This window comes from Corylus avellana, chromosome 1 (genome assembly GCF_965113065.1).
Source record: "Corylus avellana chromosome 1, dhCorAvel1.hap1.2, whole genome shotgun sequence".
Lineage (NCBI taxonomy): Eukaryota > Viridiplantae > Streptophyta > Magnoliopsida > Fagales > Betulaceae > Corylus > Corylus avellana.
This window is the reverse complement of record NC_142490.1, coordinates 35,345,209-35,366,185: the sequence shown is the minus strand read 5'-3', so window position 1 is coordinate 35,366,185 and position 20,977 is coordinate 35,345,209. Positions and strand designations below refer to the sequence as shown.

At 36.1% G+C, this 20,977-nt stretch overlaps 1 protein-coding gene across 1 annotated transcript; it reads left to right on the top strand.

Moving 5' to 3' along the window:
- Positions 1 to 1,845: 1,845 nt before the first annotated feature.
- Positions 1,846 to 16,860, top strand: LOC132170384 (alpha/beta-Hydrolases superfamily protein). Its single transcript, XM_059581349.2, has 11 exons — positions 1,846 to 2,224; positions 3,854 to 3,945; positions 6,833 to 6,951; positions 11,596 to 11,731; positions 11,894 to 11,945; positions 12,672 to 12,772; positions 14,517 to 14,699; positions 15,441 to 15,598; positions 15,769 to 15,823; positions 16,038 to 16,091; positions 16,315 to 16,860. The coding sequence occupies exons 1-11, from the start codon at positions 1,981 to 1,983 to the stop codon at positions 16,720 to 16,722; spliced, it is 1,602 nt and encodes a 533-aa protein (XP_059437332.2). The 5' UTR covers positions 1,846 to 1,980; the 3' UTR covers positions 16,723 to 16,860.
- The last annotated feature ends 4,117 nt before the right edge of the window (positions 16,861 to 20,977 follow it).

The window sequence follows — 20,977 nt, the reverse complement described above, 5'->3', positions numbered from 1 at the left end:
CTTCCTTTGGGAGGTTGATATTGTTCCTTGCTGGGGGTATAATTAAGTTTGGACCTTTTGAGGTTCTTACACTTGTTATTAGAGTTTATAAATCTCTTGAGGTTTGTGATCCTTCTTGTGCTCTTTTTGCCTTTAAAACTACTTTATGTGGCCCCTTTGAGAGGATCAGGCTATTTATTTAGCCAATTTCCTACTTTATTATGTTTACTAGCGCTGTTTTTTTTCGAGTTTGGGTCTATTGTAGGGTAGCCCACCCTTTTTCAATCTTTTGATCACTAGCTACCCTTTTTTCGGTCTTTTGATTACTTGTACCTGTTTCCTAATTTTCTTAGAATATATATATATATATATAGATTGACGGGGAAAAGGATAGAAGGAGTATTCGCAGAAGGCATAATCCGGAAAGGATTGACGGAGTATAAACAAGCCATACTCAAATCTTGACGTCATCTTATCCGTTAAATGACGAAAAATGTATCGCATGGCGTAGCACGGAATCAATAACTTTGCCTACATAATACTTCTCCATCTCTTCCACACGGCTAGTCCTTTATTATTGTACAATTAAATACAAAAAAAAAAAAAAAAATTAATATATCCACTCACTATGTATATTAAATTTAATATATCCAAAATTTAAAACTCAAAATTTAAATTACTTCTCAAAACTCTTATATTTGATTTGTTCATAGACATTTCGCAGGAATTATTTATGTGTCCAAAAATATTTTTATGTTTTTTTTTTAAAAGGAATATAAGGCTATTTGAAACAAAAAATATTTAAAAATTAAACACAAAATGACAAGAAAGAAAAATTATAATATAGACAATAGTTTTTCTTTCATTTTTCAAAATATAAACTAAATATACTGTTTGATTTGTTTTTTTTTTCTTCTTAAAATTTTCATTTATAAACAAATAAAACCTGTTCATATCTTTTTATGGAGTAAAATAGTCTTTTTTTTTTTTTAATACACAATTTTTATTTTTAATTTTTTATGTGTATGCATAAGGGGAGGAAAATAAGGAGAAAAATTTGAACTAATAATCTTCTTTTCATGAAGCGTAGAACTTAATTAATTAAGCTACCCGTTAAAAACAATTAACCACAGACAAACCCAAAAAAATTGAGAATTGGAAAAGCCTAAAAAACGTCATATTAATAAAAAAGTATGACTACTTTTATATTTATTTTTAAAAAAAGTTTTTCATAGTAGATAAAGTGAGTTCCCACCTTTCCACGAGGCAATCTACATTTCTAAATAGTCACCACCATATGGATTCCATTAAGAGCCTGTTTGAATTTGCCATAGTATCTAAAATGTTGTGCAAAACAAAAAAATTGGTATGTGTGGTAAAAAATTTTAAATTTATTTGATTTTTTATTTTAAGAATTACTAAAATGCACTTTTGACAAAAAAAAACTTAAAAATAAAGATTTTGCCAAAAAGTAGTTTTTTTTTACTTGCTCTACTACCCAAACATGATTTCAAACATGCTTTAATTGTGTTTGAGAAATAGAGCTTTTAAGTATAAAAAAAAAAAAAAAAAAATTTAAATTTTTTATTTTTAAGTTTTTGTCAAAAATGTGTTTTAATTATTTTTGACTTTTTAGACCATTAAAAGTGATTTTAAATTTTTTTACCAAACGTGTACTAATCATAGACCAAAGTACACTTCAAACATGTATTTTTAAAAAATATTAAAAGTACTTTTAGACCATACCTAAACAAGCTCTTAAGATAATTAAAATTTGAATTTAGATTAAAAAAAAAGAAAAAACAAATTTGGACTTTAAAAGTTAAAACAGACACATTTATTACATCACATCACCGTAGAGAGACAACCCCCTATCGTCTTCGAGATTGCGTTTTGTTTCTTTCCTCCTCCAGTTCCTCATAATCGGATTTACGAAGCCTCTGAACAATCTGATTCACAAACCCACACATTGGTTCGATTGATCGAGGGCTTTGGTTTGGAATGGCCGTGCTGTTGGAGGAAATCGTGCAATCGGTGGAGCTCTGGCTCAAGCTTTTGAGGAAGAAGCCCCAGCCGCACGTGAACCCCAATCTCGACCCGGTTTTGTTGGTTCCGGGCGTCGCCGGTTCGATTCTTAAGGCTGTGAGTGACGATAATGGTAAGGAGGAGCGCGTTTGGATTCGGATTTTCGGGGCGGACTACAAGTGCCGGACCAAGCTTTGGTCTCGCTTCGATCCCTCTACCGGTGATTTTTCCCTCTTTTCATTTATTTTATTGTATTTTGTTTCGTTGAGATTTTAACTTGTTAGAGCCGTGTTTGGTTGCTGAGAAAGTGGAGGTAAGTATCTTCAGTTTTTGGGGGTTTGGGTCTGGATTTTTGTTGGAGTTTTCAAGTTTTGATCCTTCCGCTGATATAATATCTGATGTTATTTTTTACTTTAAATAGCTAGAAATTCGAAAATATGATCATAATTGTTGCTTGATATTAAAGTTGCTTTGCTGTTTATGATATTGGTAATCATTGTGTTTTTGCTTAAAAAATCCGTAGAAAAATGAAAATGAAGTTCAATCTTGTATTTTCTCTTAGCGTTATGTAAGAAGCAAAAAAGGATGCTTGTGATTTAGATCTTAGACTTTAGATTTCACAAAAAAATGGAACTCAACTCAGTTAAATAAAAGGGCTTTAGTTTAGGTTCACTGAGTAGAGGTTACAGTTTTGCCGGTACCTAATGTGCAAAACCACAAAAAAGAGAAGTCCTCAAGATGGAAACATGTACCATTTCAAACTTGTGCTTTCTCTTTTCCCTCATCGGCTTGGCAACCATTTGGATTGTACACAGTTTCTGATCTGAATATTAACATTTCATTTTTTCTTTTAAGTTCGTTGCTTTTTCTCTCCCCAAAAGAAAGTTCTCTCCAATCTCTCTCTCTCGCCTTGATTTTTCCATTTCTTAAATCTTTTTCAATATGCTGGACATGGGCCCGAATCTTACCTCTTTAAATCCTTTGTCAAAATCAAAATTATTCAAGGTCTCTTGGTGTTTATACTATTCACACAATTGTGTTACAATTATATAGCTACAAACCCAGGGTTCAAGGTTATGGATGTTTTGGTGTAAAATTTCTTTTGTTTAAAAACGGATTTGGTCCAATTTGTGAATTTATGTGCTAGTTAATAAATTTGGAAAACTGGCTCAAACCAGGTTAAATTGTTGCTTTCCTCGATGTGTACATCTATTCATTGTATGGGTACACTGCTCTGACCAAACTAAAAAGATAACATAAAAAGCCGTGACCAAAATATATATATGTGTTAAGCCACAAGACAATGGTACTCATTTTGTAATTGTTTTTTAAATATGGACTCTGCCATTGCTATCTGCAGCTCATATAAAGTAGGCATTGCAGTAAATTCACAAGACCTATGAGTTCTAACTTGAATGTTATAGAAATTACTAAGAGTTTGGCATCATAACAACCAGGTAAATACTACCTCTTATGTAGTTTATTATTCATGAGCGCAGCACATGTATCCTTATTAGGACGCTCTCTAGGTTGAGGGTCTAGTGTGGTGAGGAAGTTTAAAAATGCTTCTATGCAACTGCATGGAAATGTTCAGTGTCTGATCGTAAATTTTGATTACACTCTACATAACTGCAATTACTTGTATGCTTAATAGAGGAGAGAAAATCAAACGTGTTTAAGAGCGTTCCACTAAACCTAATAAAAATGAGCCTACTATTATGAGAGAAAAAAGGGCGAGCTGGTCAGGGGCTACTAGGCTCTTGGTTATATTTTTTGGGCTTTCTTTTCTAATGATCCTGTACTTTTACAATTTCTGGTGTTGAATAATGATGTTTATTATGTGAAACAGGTAAAACTGTGTCTTTGGATCCAAAGTCAAGTATTATGGTCCCTGAAGACAGATTTGGACTGTATGCAATTGATGTCTTGGACCCTGACATGGTGCGTTTTCATATTACATATTTAACAATGAAAAAGGCTTTGCAGTTGAATAGCTTACTACTTCTGTTGTTTTTGTACGTTTATTTCTTTTTGGATGTATGTGCTTCATTCTTGATGTTTGTTTGAAACCTTGAAGGAATAGTATCATTACTATAGTAAAGTTCTGGTTCGAATAAAAATGCTTAAAAAATGCTCCTGCAAGTTGTAGCTTAGCTTCTGATCTGATCTGTGTGTCTTAAGTATAATGTTAGCATCAGCAGCAGTTATCTGAAGCTAAGATAAATATGTGTGACCATTCAATAATCTTTGTCACTTGGTTCTTCTTTTCTCTCTCTTCCCTAGCAGTGGTGCTTGAAGGCGTGTCACTCTAGGGTTCTACAACGTTGTGCCATCTCGTAGATCGGCTGATCTCGGGGGATGATATTTTGTTGTGTTGGAGCGTTTTTGGGTAGTTCTAATTTAGATCGTGAAGGCGGTTTTGCTGCTGGGGTTTGCGTCTGGGTGCTGTTCCTCTTTGGTGATGGTGTTTTTTCCTTCTGGGGTGGCCGGGTGAGGTTGGGTATGGAGAGCCGCTTCTTCGTTGAAGCCAAATCTTTCTCATTTTCGGCGGATTTAGGTAAGCTGGAGCTCCGTCTAGAGGAGAGGAGAAGAGGCTTTGCTTGAATTGTTGTCTTGGGGCCGCGGTGTGTCACCTAATTGATCGTGACGGTTGAAGAGGTGCTGCAAAGTACTAGAGATGAGGAGTTCCTCTGAACCACTTGGGAGGCTTCAAATGTCATCACCGGCCGATTGCTTTTTGGAGGTGGCGGCTCCAACTATTTGGTGTTAGAGAGGGTTTATTTTGTTGCCGGAAGGTTGTGAAGGGTGGGGTTGGAGTAGATTCTCTGGGGAGTTGAGAAAAGTTATGGCTTTCTTTGAAGTCATGAGTGGGCCTCCTTCCAGTGATTTTTTTGGATTGGAAGAAGATTGAGAAGACTTTTGGTCCTGGGCTGCGGGTGCTCCTTGAGCCACCAACGGAGGAGGATCCTATGCAGACTTTGGTTTATCCACTGGGTAAGAACCGAGATGGTTCAAATTTGTTTGGTGGTGCAATTGATGGGGATGGGACTAGTCGTGTTGCAAATGTTTCATCATGTGATGCTGCTGCTTTTGGGGGTAGGGTTGTGCAGAGTAAAAAGGAGGATTTGTTTCTCTCCTTCGGGCGTGGAAGGGCAATTTCGAGAAGGTGCTAGAGGAGTTGCACCAGATGTGGGCTTCGTTTTTGGCTTGGCCGATGAAGTTTGGGTTGGGTCGTTAGCTTGTTGGGCACAAGACGGGTCTGTAGGCTTTTAGGCGAGCGCACAAGCCCAAGCCCTTTCCATTTTGTAAGACCAAGTCCAAGGTTCGGTTCCTTTTCTAAAGGGGCTTGTAAGCCCAGCCCCTTTCTCAAGTCCAGGGTCGATTCGATTCCAGAGACACCGGAGATGTTGACAAACGTTATGCTGGAGGTTTCACCGATAGTTGACGTCCTCGGGATCGTTGGAGACTATGACAGAGGATTTGATGACGGGTCCTTAAATGGTTGGTCTAATTCTGGTGATTTTGGCGGGGGTCTTTGCTGGGTTTGGTCCCTTTCTCAAGTCCAGGGTCGATTCGATTCCAGAGACATCGGAGATGTTGACAAACGTTATGCTGGAGGTTTCACCGACGGTGACGTCCTTGGGATCGTTGGAGACTATGACAGAGGATTTGATGACGAGTCCTTAAATGGTTGGTCTAGTTCTGGTGATTTTGGCGGGGATCTCTGTTGGGTTTGGTCCAGTTAGTTTTGGTGGCGCTAATGGTGCAAGCTCGTTGTTGGTGATCGTCCAGATATTGTCGGAACCTCAAATTTCGGCCTCTTCTATTGCGGTGGCTCGGCCTAGTGATGGAAGGAACCCTAAACCGGCGAAGAGTATTCTTTGGCATGGCTTTTTGAACCCTTTGCTGCTAGTTGCTTGGGGGGCGAGCAAGGTAGATTCAAGTATGGCCTCTCCTCCTACTGCTCGTACGGTTAGGGTTTCTGCTATTGTCTTGGATACTGGGTTGGCTTCAGGAGGACTTCTTACGTTGGTGGAGTTCCTAGGTGTCGTGGCTGAAGGGCTTCAGGCTTTTGATTTGGTGCCCCCGTTTTTGTTGACCTTTAAACCCATGCAACGCTACAACCGCAAGATGAGGGATAACAAATTTTTGAAAATGGATGACAACTTGATGTTGTCGTTCAATGTCCCACCTGTCTCTTTTGGTGCGGTGACAGGTTTGGCCGGTTCTTCTTTGGAGTTGGTGGATAGTGAAGAGTAGGACAGAGACTTCTAGGGAGGGTAAGATGGAGATTGCTGGGGTGGGGAAGACAAAGATTTTCCTTACCCTTTGGGTGACTTTCCCCCGCCACCTGTTTGGATTGGACTTTGATGGGGGATCTGTGTGAGGGATCGATGCCACCATAGAGGTTAACCCTCAAAAGGTAAAGGATAGAATGGAGCTTTTGAATTTAGAATGCTCCATCAACTATGATGCTAAGGGAGCATCCTCTAGGTGGGGTAACGACAAGACTAACGCTTTTTAGCATTGAGTGCCTTGGGGGGTTTTGAGCTTTGTTGTATTGTGGGTTTTGGGTTTGAAGGCTTGCTAGGGTTCTAGTTTGAGGGCTTTGGGTCGAGGGCTTGGGTTTTTTGCTCGTTTGGAGCCTTTTGTGTATATTGCTTGTGTATTTAGGGGCACTTTACACTTTTTTATAAAATACCTTACTTATCCAAAAAAAAAAAACAAAACAAATGTTAGTATCAGCATATGTTCCTCATCAGGATTTGGTTTATCATTAAAAGAAGTGGATTATTGATGACTTTCCTCTAATGCTTGTTTCATGCAGATAATTGGACGTGATTGTGTCTATTATTTCCATGACATGATTGTTGAAATGATAAAGTGGGGTTTTCAAGAAGGAAAAACGCTTTTTGGATTTGGGTACGATTTCCGCCAAAGCAACAGGTACATGCTTAACTGCACATTTAGTTAAAAGCTACATTGTTTAAAAGGTATGGAAGGAAATCTGGAAGATTCAGAGAATCCTCTTTTGTGCTTACCTGAGCCAGCAAAGAAACATGGAAAAGTATCCAACATTTTATTGTGCACATATTTCGGGACTTTTTACAAATTTTATCTTCCCATTGTACAGCCTACGTTTCATAATTCCTGTCTTGAAGTTTCTAAAATGACCTTATCTTCTTTGTGAGGTCAAGCTGGCCCATGGCAACTCCTTTTTTCCAATATTATCTTTTGGCAGTTCAATTTCTTTACAGTCACCAGCTCCTCAGCAATATTTCTTCCTACAGGCAGTGGAAACAAGCATACCAAACGTACCAGATGACCTAAGTTCCAAACTAAGTCATTCGTACCAATGTAGATGTCCAGTTTTAACATCCTAAGTTCTTGAACAATTTTCTAACGTCATATACTTGAGTTTGTAATCTCCAGGACTTGATTGTTTCCCCTAGTAATGTCAGTCACTATGCTCATTATAGATTCTTCTAATGCCTCCTTCTCTTGCCATTAAGAGCCATTTTCATGAACTTCTGCATTCAGTCATAATAATAGATGTTTAATGAAGTTGATTAGTTCTGCCAACTAGTGGTCTACCTCGCAAGTCGCAGGAGGGAAGGATAGCTTTATTTCCTTTACTTGTAAAGATGAAATTCACCATCTTTCGTTTTCACCCATCATGAGGACCTATGAAGATGAAGTGTTATTTTAAGTCAATTCATTAAATTAGAAAAATATTGTGCTGATTCTTCCAAGATAGGATAAGGGTTATGAGTGACTTTCTGGAGGAGAACTTGAATTATATGATCCCAAATTCTTCAATATTGATGGCAATAGCTAGTCACATACGTTAGTACTGTCTTTGGGTTTTCAAGAAGGGTGTTCTAGTGTGTTGGTGATTCTTATCCAAGATGTGTATAATTTAATGAGGCCATGAGAATTGCGAGAAATATGTGAAGTGTATGGCTAATTAAATAACAAAAATTCTGTAGGGGAACAAGAGCAGGCTACCATCATACAAAAGATCTTTCTAAAGAGATTCGATTTGGAACTATTATATGTTCAAGGGTCCAATATTGGAATAATTCCAATTAGTGTCAAAAAAACAATTCAAAAGGCCTCAACTTGTTTAGAATAGGTCTGAGTCATATAGCACAATAATTTGTATTCTCAAATTATATAAGAAGGATTTACCGTTATTGAGGAAATTCCATTTTCTCTATGATTAATATATGTTTTAGAAAGGGCACAAATAGTAAGATATTACAATTTAAGATCCATTCATTCAATGTTTCATTTTTTAGGACAATTCCCACATTTAAATTATGTGGCAGATGTACTAATACCTTACCCCATCCATTTGGAAATCTTGGTTCAACCCCTTTGCTTACCGGATGAAAGATGCCTCCTCTGCACTTATTGCGGTTCTTTCTTCATGAGCATTCTGATTGTAATATTCTTATTATTCCAAACAAATCTATTATTAATTTTTTTTTTTCAAAAAGTAATCCAAGATTGTTGTTACTCCTATATAATTCTCATATATGTGAATACGAATCCGTTTTCCTTTTTCTTCGTAACCAATCTTCTCATTTTTCTTCGTAACCAATCTTCTCATTTACAATTAACATCGTCTGGTATTTTACCATGAGTGCAGTTTTAGAGAGACGCGAAAGCAAAAGCCTATGAGGTCGCTTCTGTAACTAGATAACTAGCACCAAAAACCGTCTTTACATTGGATGGTTTGGTGTTTTGATGATCCCTTTCTTATTGATTGAAGCTTCTATATTTATTATTGCCTTATGGTGCTTATTCTATCAATTAGATCCTTTATTTATCCATAGACGAAAGGATGTAGGCATACCTATTTCTTTATATTTGGACTTTTATGAAGTTTCTTTGTTTTCCTTTGCTATAACTGATAAAAATCGTTGTTTTGCACACGATAAATATGATATGTAGAAACCCCAAGGGGTTGGTCCAAGTGGTGGAGGCCTTAGTCGTGAGTTATCATCCTTTCAAGGTCCAAGGTTCAACACCTCATGGGTGCAAACAATCCTTTGGGGTCACACCCCCTGATGAAAAGCCAGCGATTTAACCAGTTCTGTGTAGGGAAACTTTCGAAACTGCGGTGCATGGGACCAGGGTTTACTCTGCAAGGGTAGGTCCAAATGGCCCTGCCTTGGAGAGGTTCCCTGACATTAAAAAAATAATAATAATAAAAAATGATATGTAGAAACCCTTTTTTCTAGTATTTGTTAGCAGATTTGCTATTTCTTTCCTTTTTTCTTTCATCTTTCTATGGTGGAGATAGCCATATCTAATGACAGATGACGACCATATTATTTAAAGGCTATGTTACAAATGAGTTTAGTTCTAATGCCAATAATATTCCTAAGCTTTTGTATGTTCTTCGCTTTTTGTGTCTTATTTTTTTATACTTCCTGTATGCTTAGGGGCGCATTCGCCTCTTATAAAACTTTTTTGATTATCTATCAAAAAAAAAAAAAAAAATGTTCTCCATTCCTTGTATAGACAAGGCCTATGTTATAGAGTAGTTCTTGCATAGAATTAACACGACCTTTGTCAGAATGTGGAGTTGGAAAATTATGCTTTGTTCTTCTTCAGAGGCCTTTTATTTTTTTTTTTATTCTATAATTGACCAAAATATCATTAAAAGCATAAGACATCCTCCCATGTAATTGTGAAGTGTACAAGAGAAACACTTTTCTAAAAGAAATAGAAAAAAAGAAAAGAAAAGGAAATCATGATAACCAAGCACCAAAGGAGAAATAAATGCAATTGTCGAAAGATACAAAGTATTGAAGAAAAAAGTCTTTGGCTCCTTTAATATCCTCTCATATTCCTCAAAATTTTTGTCATTCTTTTCCCTCCATAGACACGAGAAAAGCATGAAGGCACAACAACATTCTTAGTGTTGCAAGCAGTCGACCAACAAGCATTCAAGTCCACTACTTGTCTAAGCATAACCTAAGACAGCCTAAAGTGCCTTAAAAAAAAAACTTTACATAAGGTACAAGCAATCTCACAATGGAGAAGAAGATGGTTCACACTCTTCACTCTTTTTACACATACAACACGTAGTAGCCATAATGACATGTTTCCTAAGATTGTCCATGATAAAGATCTTTCTTAGGGTCACTGACCAAGCAAACAAGCCGCCCTCAAGGGAATCTTAGTCCGCCAAACACTCTTTCAAGGAAAAAGAAAGCCATCATTACAAATCAGGACATTGTAGTAGGATCTAACGTCAAACAACCCTCTTTTGGAGGGGCCCGCCAAAGCTTGTCTTCGCCATCCCATCTCATGCTAACTAAATACAACACCTTGAAGAACGAGACAAAGACATCTATCTCATAATCATGAGCTACTCTAGCAATGATTATGTTCCATTGATTGGAACCCTCAGAAAGCTCTAAGTGAGCCGCATCCTTCGAGGAAGCAAAACCATATAAATCTGGCATCCTTTGCCCAAAATCGAAGGACTCTTTTAAAAATAATGCTCCATAGATATCTGATGGATTATTTCCGCCCTTGCACAAGATGGGTACTCTAATGATCAATTCTTTTCAAACAATTTCAATTTTTATAATCTCGTTATGTTATAATTAAAAGAAAGAAAAAGTTAAAAGGCATAATATGGAAAGACAATAATAGCACATATGAACCACATTTATGCGTAATGCCAAAGTTGTTATAATGAAAAAAGTTTTTAGATATGTTGCACTGTGGCCTCATGCCTCCCAACCCACCCACACCACCCAACAACCCCCCCCCCCCCCCCCCCCCCCCCCTTTCTTACATACAAACATGATGGAGAAATCTACCAATGAGAAAAATGAAATGTAAAATGGGAATAAATTGATTTTGGTCATGCATTTAGCTCAATGATCTATTGATTCGTTATAAAGAATCCTGGTAGTATTTCAACTTCTTTTTTCTTTATGATGCTGGGTTTTCATCTTTGGTTCTGAAGAAAGATAAAATCTTGATATTGTGGTAATTATAGATCAAAAATGAAATGTAAAATGGGAATAAATTGATTTTGGTCATGCATTTAGCTCAATGATCTATTGATTGGTTATAAAGCATCCTGGTAGTATTTCAACTTCTTTTTTCTTTTTGATGCTGGGTTTTCATCTTTGTTTCTGAAGAAAGATAAAATCTTGATATTGTGGTAATTATAGATCAAAACTTGCTTCTAGATTTTTATTTTTATTTTTACGGTATGCCTTTTGATATGGAATTCTCTTCTAAATTTTTTCTGATCTCATAAATGCATGGTTGTAATACAGCCTTTTCTTTTATCCCTTTAGTTTTGGACCTCAAAAGCTATTTTGCCAAGTGGCATAAGGAATTTTTTAAGTAGTATATTCTTTTGCGAAGAAAGCATACAAATAGGTGAATTGAGGTGGACTTAAAAATTCAATACGTTTTCTTTTTTAAGAAAAGCGTGAAATCTGTTTATAGAATAAACTCCGTTGAATGGATGTTGGCTTCCTGATGCATGAAGATCTTTGTCTATTCTCAAGCTAATATCTTCAACATGTTTATGCTTTGATTTTCTTTTAGGTTGCCACAGACATTAGAGCGGCTAGCTGCACAACTAGAGTTGGCATATAATGCTTCTGGAGGGAAAAAGATAACCATCATTAGTCATTCTATGGGGGGCCTTCTGGTGAAATGTTTTATGTGCCTGCATAGTGATGTAAGAATCAATATTTTCTTGTTTCTTGACTTATTCTTATTCCTTTTCTCATTTTCCATCTCCCATCTCCCTTTCCATGGGTTTTTGGTTATTTCTTTCTTAGCTAGTGCTTCAGTTCTCCTGCTAGCTAAATCCTACAACTTTATGCATGTTGTTTTGCAGATTTTTGAGAAATATGTGAAGAATTGGATTGCAATTGCAGCACCATTTCAGGGTAAGTGATCATATGTAAATTGAACACAGCAGACCATAATAATAGCAGCCCTCCTTGGTACAAAATGTAGAAATGAGGAACCTTCTTTTATTGAATTTAACAAAATTCATAACTTTGCAACATGCAATATTTTCTTCTTTTTATGGGCATGACTTCCCTCCACACTTTCTTGTCCATTTATTGCCCAAAGTTCAAATGTGGCATGTAATCCGAAGAGGAAAATAGAAGGCTGAATACCTGAAGGTATATAATGCCATAAGCAGTCATGCTTGTCCTACTGAACTTGCATTTGGTATTTTTAAATAAGATGTCTTGGAACATGTTGTTGGTTACTGATTTGTATATTCTGATAACCAAACTATTCTTAAACATATTGTACATACCATCAGTAGCTATGTGAGTAATAGATGACATTGTAGGATCACCTTGATGTCTTTTGTAGGAACATTAGCTGAACTGCTTTTTTCACTAATTCTCAGATGTTGATATTACCCAATTGTAAAATTGTTGCCATGGTTTGAACTTTTAAAATCTTCAATCAATTTGACAGTCTAGGTTAACTTCTAAAAACTTATGGTAGTTTGAATATAATGCGTTGGTTTTAATTTTTATCTCTGCATCTTTAATTGCTGAGATAGAATTGACTCGGAAGTTGACTTTGGTTTTAGAACTTTGTGCTGGTGAAGTTGTAATTCCACTGAGGCATTGTGTCAAATTGTCCCACAGGTGCACCTGGATATGTTACATCTACCTTTTTGAATGGAATGTCATTTGTGGAAGGGTGGGAACAGAATTTTTTTATATCAAAATGGAGCATGCACCAGCTGGTATGAGTTCATTTCTATTGGCATTTCTAGTTACATGTCTGTTGGAGCTTCCCGTTATTGTTTGTACCACTGGGATATATAGGTTTATGACTGTGTATCAGATTTTACCTCGATCACTTTATCTTACTGTTCAATATTCTGCCTAGAATCACTAAATCATACGTCTCTCTATCTGAATCTTTTTTTTGGTATCTTTTTCCTTTGTTCTTTTTTCACCTCAGTATGACATTGGTGCAGCTGGAATTTAATTTAAAATGTATGAATGGCTTAGGCATTTGGATACTTACAGTTATGCCCAAGAAGAGAGGTTCAGCTAAATTTTTGCTCTAATACACCGATGTGATTACATCTTAGCTAGGGCAACAACTTATTGTCTTATGGACAATCTAAAGAGGGTTGGTGAGAACAAGCTTTGCTGGGTACCTTTTAAGAAAGGTTGTTTGATATTAGATCATACTACAATGTTCTTGCTCCCCATGATAGTACCCCTTCCCCTTGGAGGAGTATTTGGTGGAATAAGGTTCCCCTAAGAGTGACGTTATTTGCTTGGTTGACCTCATTAGGGAAGATCCTCACTATGAACAATCTAAGAAACAACATATTGTGGTTGAGTGGTACTGCACGTGTAGGAAGATTGGGGAGTTAGTGGATCATCTTCTATTCCATTGTGAGATTGCCAGTGCCCTTTGGAATACTATCTTCAATAGTGTAGGGCTGGCTTGTGTTATGCCTAGTTGCTTGGTAGATCTCTTTGCTTGCTAGAGGGAGCTAGGTGGTAGGTTTCAGCTTGATGTAGTTTGGAAGATGATACTGTCCTGCCTTGTGTGGTGTCTTTAGAAGTAAAGAAAGGATCGAAGCTTTGAGGACCATGAGAGGACATTGGTGGAATTAAATGCTTTATTTCTTAAGACTCTTTTCATTAGGCTACCACCATTGATTTTAATATTTTGAGCTTTCATGATTTTAGAATTTATTTTTTTATTTTTTATTTTGTGCTTCTAGTTAAGTTCCTCTCTTGTATTCTTCTTGTGTACTTAAGTTGTGCCTTTGCACTTTTTAATAAATTTGCTTATTCGTATTATGCAAGAGCGGTATATGCACTTTTTTTTATCTTCTAGCATGGCAATTACTGCTAGATGACATTGGTTAGGGTATATGCTTTCGGCTCCCTCCATCCCATATTGTTTCTCCAGTATATTCCATTTCAGGATATCGTAAAATATATCCACTTTGGAGTACATTTACAACAACTTTCCTAAGATGCCCTCTGACTTATTTGAAAATTCAATGCCCTTTGCTCCTCGCTTTTGCATGAGTTTAAGCTAGAGAGTGTGGTTTTGAAACCCACCCCCCACACCACATACCCCCCCCACCCCCCCCCCCCCCCCCCACTTTTTTTATTTTTCAAATTCAAAGATAACAATTTGTGATGGAGGGAGCATTTGTTTATAACTCTGTGCCTATGGACCCTGACTCAGAAATCTGTTCGTTCACACCCTTTGCTTTCGGTCACCTACTGTGCCATTCACTCTATTATGCGTGGGCCTGCAGGGATATAAATTGTTGAGGTTTTGGTTATTGCTGTTCATTTTCTTTTGACATGAGCATTATATATTAACATTTGTCTGAACATTTAAGCCTCTGGCAATATTTATCTTTTAGTTTTGCTGATTCTTGAATCTTGAATTCAGTAGTTGCACTCTTTTAGAGATGACTTTTTATTAACATGTTGCAATTTTTTCAGCTGATTGAATGTCCATCAATATATGAATTGATGGGTTGTTTGAATTTTCAATGGCAACACATTCCTCTTCTAGAGATCTGGAGAGAAAAGCTAGACAAAGATGGGAACTCTCATATTATTCTAGAGTCTTACCCTCCAGCTGAAAGTATAGAAATTTTTAAGGAAGCGCTTTCAGCTAACACGGTAAGCTATTATTAACTCTTGTTGTGTCAAGTGCAGATCACTAATTTTTGGAAAACATTTGAGCAAGATTGTTGTACTTTCTCAACATTTTGTTGAAAGTGAAATGGTGTCATCATGTTTGGATTTTGGAGCAATTTTATAATCTTCAAAATTTTAATATTCAGTTTTCTAGTTGTTACATTCTGTGGGATCCATATTCATAACATGTGAGATATCCTTATGGTGGCTGCAACCTATTGCAACCCTTGTCCTTTACCCGGGCTTGGCCCGGCTATGCAAAAGTATATGGCAATAAGGTATGACATAATGGAGTTCTAAGGAAAATCATGAATGTTAGAGAGGTACTAGGGAATGACCCTAGTGCAGAGTGGTGTAGAAAGATCATGAATGTTTGAGAATTTTCAGTTGTCTCATAAACACTGTATTTTCTGTTAATGTCAACAAATGATTGAACACTTAATTTTTCAGGTTTTTCTTCTGAGTAAGAATTGAACTTGAAGATTTGGTTGCCACTATGTGCTTTCTTTCCTTGGATATAGATGGGTTGTTTGTGTCTTTTTCCCCGAAAAAAAAAAAAAAAAAGAAGCTAAGAGCTTCATGTTATACATCATGTTCTAGAAATGCTTGCTGCACAGTATTGATAACTTTTTTTCTTCATATTATTCTTATTTAGCCTTATGCTGATTCTAGATGAAGAGAACTGATGTGGCTTACTGGACTTTATGTGTATTTCAATGCCAGGTCAATTATGATGGTGGAATTATTGCCCTACCATTCAACTTGGAGATCTTGAAATGGGCTAATGAAACACGTGACATTTTATCGTGTGCTAGAGTTCCTTCTAAAGTTAAATTCTACAATATATACGCGATCAATCTTGAGACACCCCATAGTGTCTGGTAATATATTCATTAAGCTTGAGATGAAGTCTTACTATTTTTGCCACTTAGAAACTACAGCTGTTGTTTGATTTATTGTGGAATTGAAGCTTATAACATCCATTATGCAGCTATTTCCTTTCGCTAGTAAGTTGGGTTCTTTTTATTACAAAATCTATTTTTCAATGCAGCTATGGAAGTGCGGAAGCTCCAGTTACAGATTTGCAGCAACTACCATTTTTCCAGGTCATTATATACTGCAGAATGTTCTCATTGTGATGACATTGTACCTCCTAGTTACAAAAATTATTATTCAAGTTTTCTGTGGTTCACCCTGTTTTGGTATATTAGATACCTGTTTCATTTGGATCAAATATGGGATTAATTAATATGATTTCATTTTTCTTGCTATAGTTGGCTATTTGTTTAAGAAAGCTAACTTGTGTTTGCATATTTGCAGCCTACGTATGTATGTGTTGATGGTGATGGGACAGTTCCGACTGAGTCAGCCAAGGTATGCCAGATTTTCTCTTCAATCTGTTGTCAATTGATGATATGGATGACCTCTTCAACACAGCTTTAATGGTTGATTTTTGTACTCGTTCAAGTATCACATTTATGATATTTGTGGAGACTGCATTTTTTCTTGTATTTCTCATGAAATGAGTATGGCTGCTTTCTCCTGATCATTGTGAGATAATCTCTGTAAGGTGCTTTTCCTTTTCCTTCTCCTTCAGGCAGATGGGCTGAATGCAGAAGCAAGGGTCGGAGTCCCCGGCGAGCACCGAGGGATTCTGTGCGACCACCATGTATTTCGGATTCTGAAGCACTGGCTGAAGGCAGACTCAGACCCATACTACAACCCTCTAAACGATTATGTGATTTTACCCACTGCATTTGAAATGGAAAGGCACAGAGAGAAAGGCTTACAAGTAACATCCCTTAAAGAAGAATGGGAAATCATCACAGAAGACCAAGATGATGAGGGAGATACAAAGCCCTTGGTGAGCTCCATATCTGTTTCTCATGTGGGAGACAAACTTTCTCCACGGGCTGAGGCTTGTGCTACCATTACTCTTCACCCTCAAAATGAGGGCAAGCAGCATGTTGAGCTGAATGCCGTAAGTGTGTCGGTTGATGCCTGAATTGGTGGCGTTCGATTGAACTGAAAAAGGAAGAAACTCTTCATCCGTGTGGTTAACATGTTGTATGTACAGCTTATGTATGACATTTTAAATCTATTTGTACAGAACAGTTCTAATAAAAATTACTATTCATTTCAACTTTTCTCATTTTCTCCCACGGTGCTATATTTTTCTCACTTTCTCTGGAGACGGAGCCATTGTAACGTTAAAACCTAATTAAATAACAAACAATGATACACCTTTTTTTAAAAAAAAAAGAAAAAAAAAGAGAAAAAAAAAAAGGAATTATCACCGAATAGAAACCCTAACCTCCAGCTTGGCTGCTTGTTTTTGTTTTGCCAAAGAAAGATACTTTGAGATGAGCATACAAATTCTATTGGAAAAGGAAATCGCAAAAGTGCATTGTAGGATCAAGAATGTGGAAGCAGCTTCAAATAGTGCCGGAGGAGCAATTAGCTCCGACGTCTCAAACTGGATGTAAAGGATTACTAACTCTTGTTGATAATCTTGACCATAAAAGATTACCGCTCTTAATTGCTAAGCCTAAAGTTGCTCCTCTTTTTGATTTGGAAAATGAGATGGCACTAACAATGAGAGCAATTCAATCAGCTAGGACTGCTCAATAATGCATGTTTCTTTCAAATGACTCAAATAAAGTTACCCTCTAGATCACATTAGTGGGTCTCGCTTTTGAACCTCTCTTTCTTATTTTAGTGTTGTTTTTCTCATTTTCTACTTTCTCGGTCAGTGTTGTGAAAAGAAAAAAAAAATGTGATTAGTCCCATATCAATCGGCCAAGTAGCCGAATGTGTTCTTAAGTAGAAACGTTCACGTAATCTTTGATAGTAATTTTTTCTTATCAAAGGTTCACGTAACCTTTGATAATGATTTTTTTTTTAATTTTTAGTTGAGACAATGTTTTTTTTGAAAAAACTATTAAAAAATTGTTAATGTCTCTTGAGTAACCTTTGATAATGATTTTTTAAAATTTTAATTGAGACTATATGTTCTTTTTAAACTAATAAAAAATTGTCAATGTCTCTCGAGACTAGCAAAAAAACAAAAGACTATAAATTTTGCAATAAGACAAATAACATTATAAATTCCAAAAAAAATAATAATAATTTCAAAATAATTTTTTTTTTTTTTAAAAAAAATAATCTTTTAAGAAAAACAAAATTTAAAAACTACATCGTATTTGGGAGGACTTTAAAAAGACTCTAAGAGAACTTAATTAAAACATTACTCGTATTTTACACGCCTAGTGCACCGACCAAGAAGGTTCTTACAATCTTTCCTATCTTTATTTCATCAGGGTCCTTCATGCTTTGCATTCACTCAAACTTTAAAGGTTAAAGTGGACCGACCAATATTATACCGAATGTGACATCTTATATCTATTTTTCAATGGTCTTATCATTTTGTTTTGGTTTTATTCTGAGTCAAAAACTGTTTATGTATGCGAATGAAAATGGGTGGATGGATTGTTCTTAATCAGTAAAAAAATTACCCTTAAACCGACATCAAGTCATCCTAATGTATGCTTTATTGGATATCAGTTGTAAATTATTGACATCATGGGACTCTGGTGGAATTTAAAAGGCAATCCGCGTGAAGACTTGAGGCTTTAGAATTTGATATTTATGTGTGATTGCTGTCTTGTATTTTCCATTGATGCATTCTATTTATACACATACTTTGAGAGATTTACAAAGGAAAGTATTTTACAAAATGAATGACAAATTTCTTAGTTTTCCTTTCTTGTTGAACACTAGCCATTGGGCTGATTTGGTTTGTTATAATTGTAGGATTTCATTTGCCTTATTTTGGATGTAGCCGTTGCTTGAGATTCCTCGGAGGATTGTGGTCTTGCAGGTCACGCACTTGCCTTGTGGAGAATATAGATGTTGCCATGTGAGGATTTGTGGAGTTGATTAGGTTGGTTCCATTAAGGGCATGGAGTCGTTTTTATATATGGGAAAAGTTCACGTAAGCTTTGATAATGTCTTTCTAAATTTTTAATTGAGATAATGTTCTTCAATACTAGGAAAAAGATAAAATTGACCTTATTGATTTTGCAATAACACAAAAATATCATTCTAAATTCTAAAAAAAAAAAATTAATCTGCATGTTAAGAAAAACAAATTTATATATATATATTTTTTAATTTAGAAAACAAATTTATAATTTGTTGAATGAACATGCATATGCTAGGAACAAGACTCACGTTCCCAGTTCAAGTAACTCGTCCAAATTGAACATAATCTATCGGTGAATCTGTGTCAATGTGCACTGGTTTAGGTTGACTTGTACTCCCGCCCCTTTGACCCATCCGGGTTGTATATATATATATATATATATATGACATATACATGAGCCAAATTTAAATGCATTTGTTGTATATATATGGAACCCGACATAAAATAAATTCAGTTTAATTGTTTGTTTTAATGAAAAAAAAAAAAAAAAAAATTTACATGCATAATCTGGCCGGATTAATGTAAAACCAACACATAAAAATATAAACCTAATTCCAAGCACATTATAACCTAGCATTATATATATATATATATATATATATATATATATATATATATAAAGTAGGAAACTATCCAAACATACTTATAATAATAAAAAAAAATAAAAAATTAACAAGATCGATGACACAGTACAATCAAAACTCTTGCGTACTCAATTTTTTTGTGAAATTTAGTATTTTACTTGACGCAAATGAAAGAAATTGAAATTACTATTTTTGAAGAAGAAAAAAAAAGATTTAATCCTTAAACTGTTATAGAAACCAAAATGATAGTGAACTATCTCAATTAAATATTGTCTCACTTGAAAGGACAGGTTCAAAGGAAATCGGTAATAGATGAGTTTTTACCCATTTAAACATGCAATTCAAGTCTCCAATATTAGCTTTTAAAAATAATTAAACAAAAATTACTTGTGTCAAATACATTTGGCAATTAAAAGTGTTTGGACAGTTTTTCGAATGATGACATGTGATGGGCCCTATGAATGGCCTGGTGCCTGAGGAATCACCTAATTATGAAATAGCAAAGAAAAAGGATCAAAGTTGCCGGTGTTGTTCGGTGGAGGATAACTTCGATGCCTAAATTAGTCATAGTGTTTTAAGAGAAATATAACTTTGAAGATGATCAATAAGATAAAGGAAATAGAGGATATTCAGTTAAGGAGAAAAAAAAGAAGTTACCAAAATGTGAGATAAGACCCTCATTTTATAGGCATCGGGTTGTACCTATTTACCTAACACTGTGGACTTACCAAGGATCCACGTGTCAAATAATATATTGAAAAATGACAAATGAAATATCATGCAAGTATATCTTGTATCCCGAGAGTAACCCTCGGTAGTTCACTTAAGACTTGGCTAACTGGGCCTTTGAACCGAGTGTTGTGTGAACCAAGCTCAGATAGGTATAAACTTACCAAGCATAAGTTTGGTGAACAGTAAAAAATGACCGAGTTTTAGTGATGGGCCGATAGATCATTTTATCGGGTCCAACATAGCTGATCCATGATCTAACAAAAAGAAAATAAAAAAGAGACATCTTTTAGTACTAAGATCCAATTGTCTTACTTTGCAGCAAGACAGGCCTTCAATGATTCAGGTAACAATGAGAGCATACAATAACATACTGTAACAACACTAGCTCAACAATGAACATGAAAAGATTCAATTCATGGAATAAAAAAAAAAAAACATTAAAAGGGATTCAGTTTACAAAGGGGCGTTACCTTTTGAGTAGTAGAATCTGTACAACAGCGATGACTCTTGGAGCGGAAGAACTGGTAACGGTTGTCAGGTTGGTGAGAGACCCATTAAAGCTGGTTCTCTGAATCCTCAAAATCCGAGAAAATAACATCGTCGACAAAATTTATTTACTCCTCCCTGTTACAAACTTACAATTAGCAGGGGATTAGATAGCTGGGAGTCGGGGGTTGGCACGGGTCGGTTCGGGAGTATACCCGACCTCATGTGCGCGGGTATTTAAAATTGTACCCGAGACCCGGCTGTAGAGAACATGATCCGCGGGTCTCGGGTTTTGCGGAGCAGGGCGGGTATTGCGGGTACTACGGGGCGGAGCGGGTATTAACAGACGAGCTGCTTCAAACCATTCAAAGAGAAGAAGATGTTTCAAAATATAAAAATGAGTGGAACCAGATTTGAGAAGGTGGATCTTTGTTTTTGACTATCCTTTTTTTCTCACTTTCAATCTTCAAAAC

Bases quoted from the DNA above. Each gene is read 5' to 3' on its own strand.
- LOC132170384 (XM_059581349.2), top strand. From the start codon at position 1,981: ATGGCCGTGCTGTTGGAGGAAATCGTGCAATCGGTGGAGCTCTGGCTC. The intron at 11,732-11,893 runs GTAAGAATCAAT...GTTGTTTTGCAG, and splicing joins TTATGTGCCTGCATAGTGAT to ATTTTTGAGAAATATGTGAA. The intron at 16,092-16,314 runs GTATGCCAGATT...CTTCTCCTTCAG, and splicing joins TTCCGACTGAGTCAGCCAAG to GCAGATGGGCTGAATGCAGA.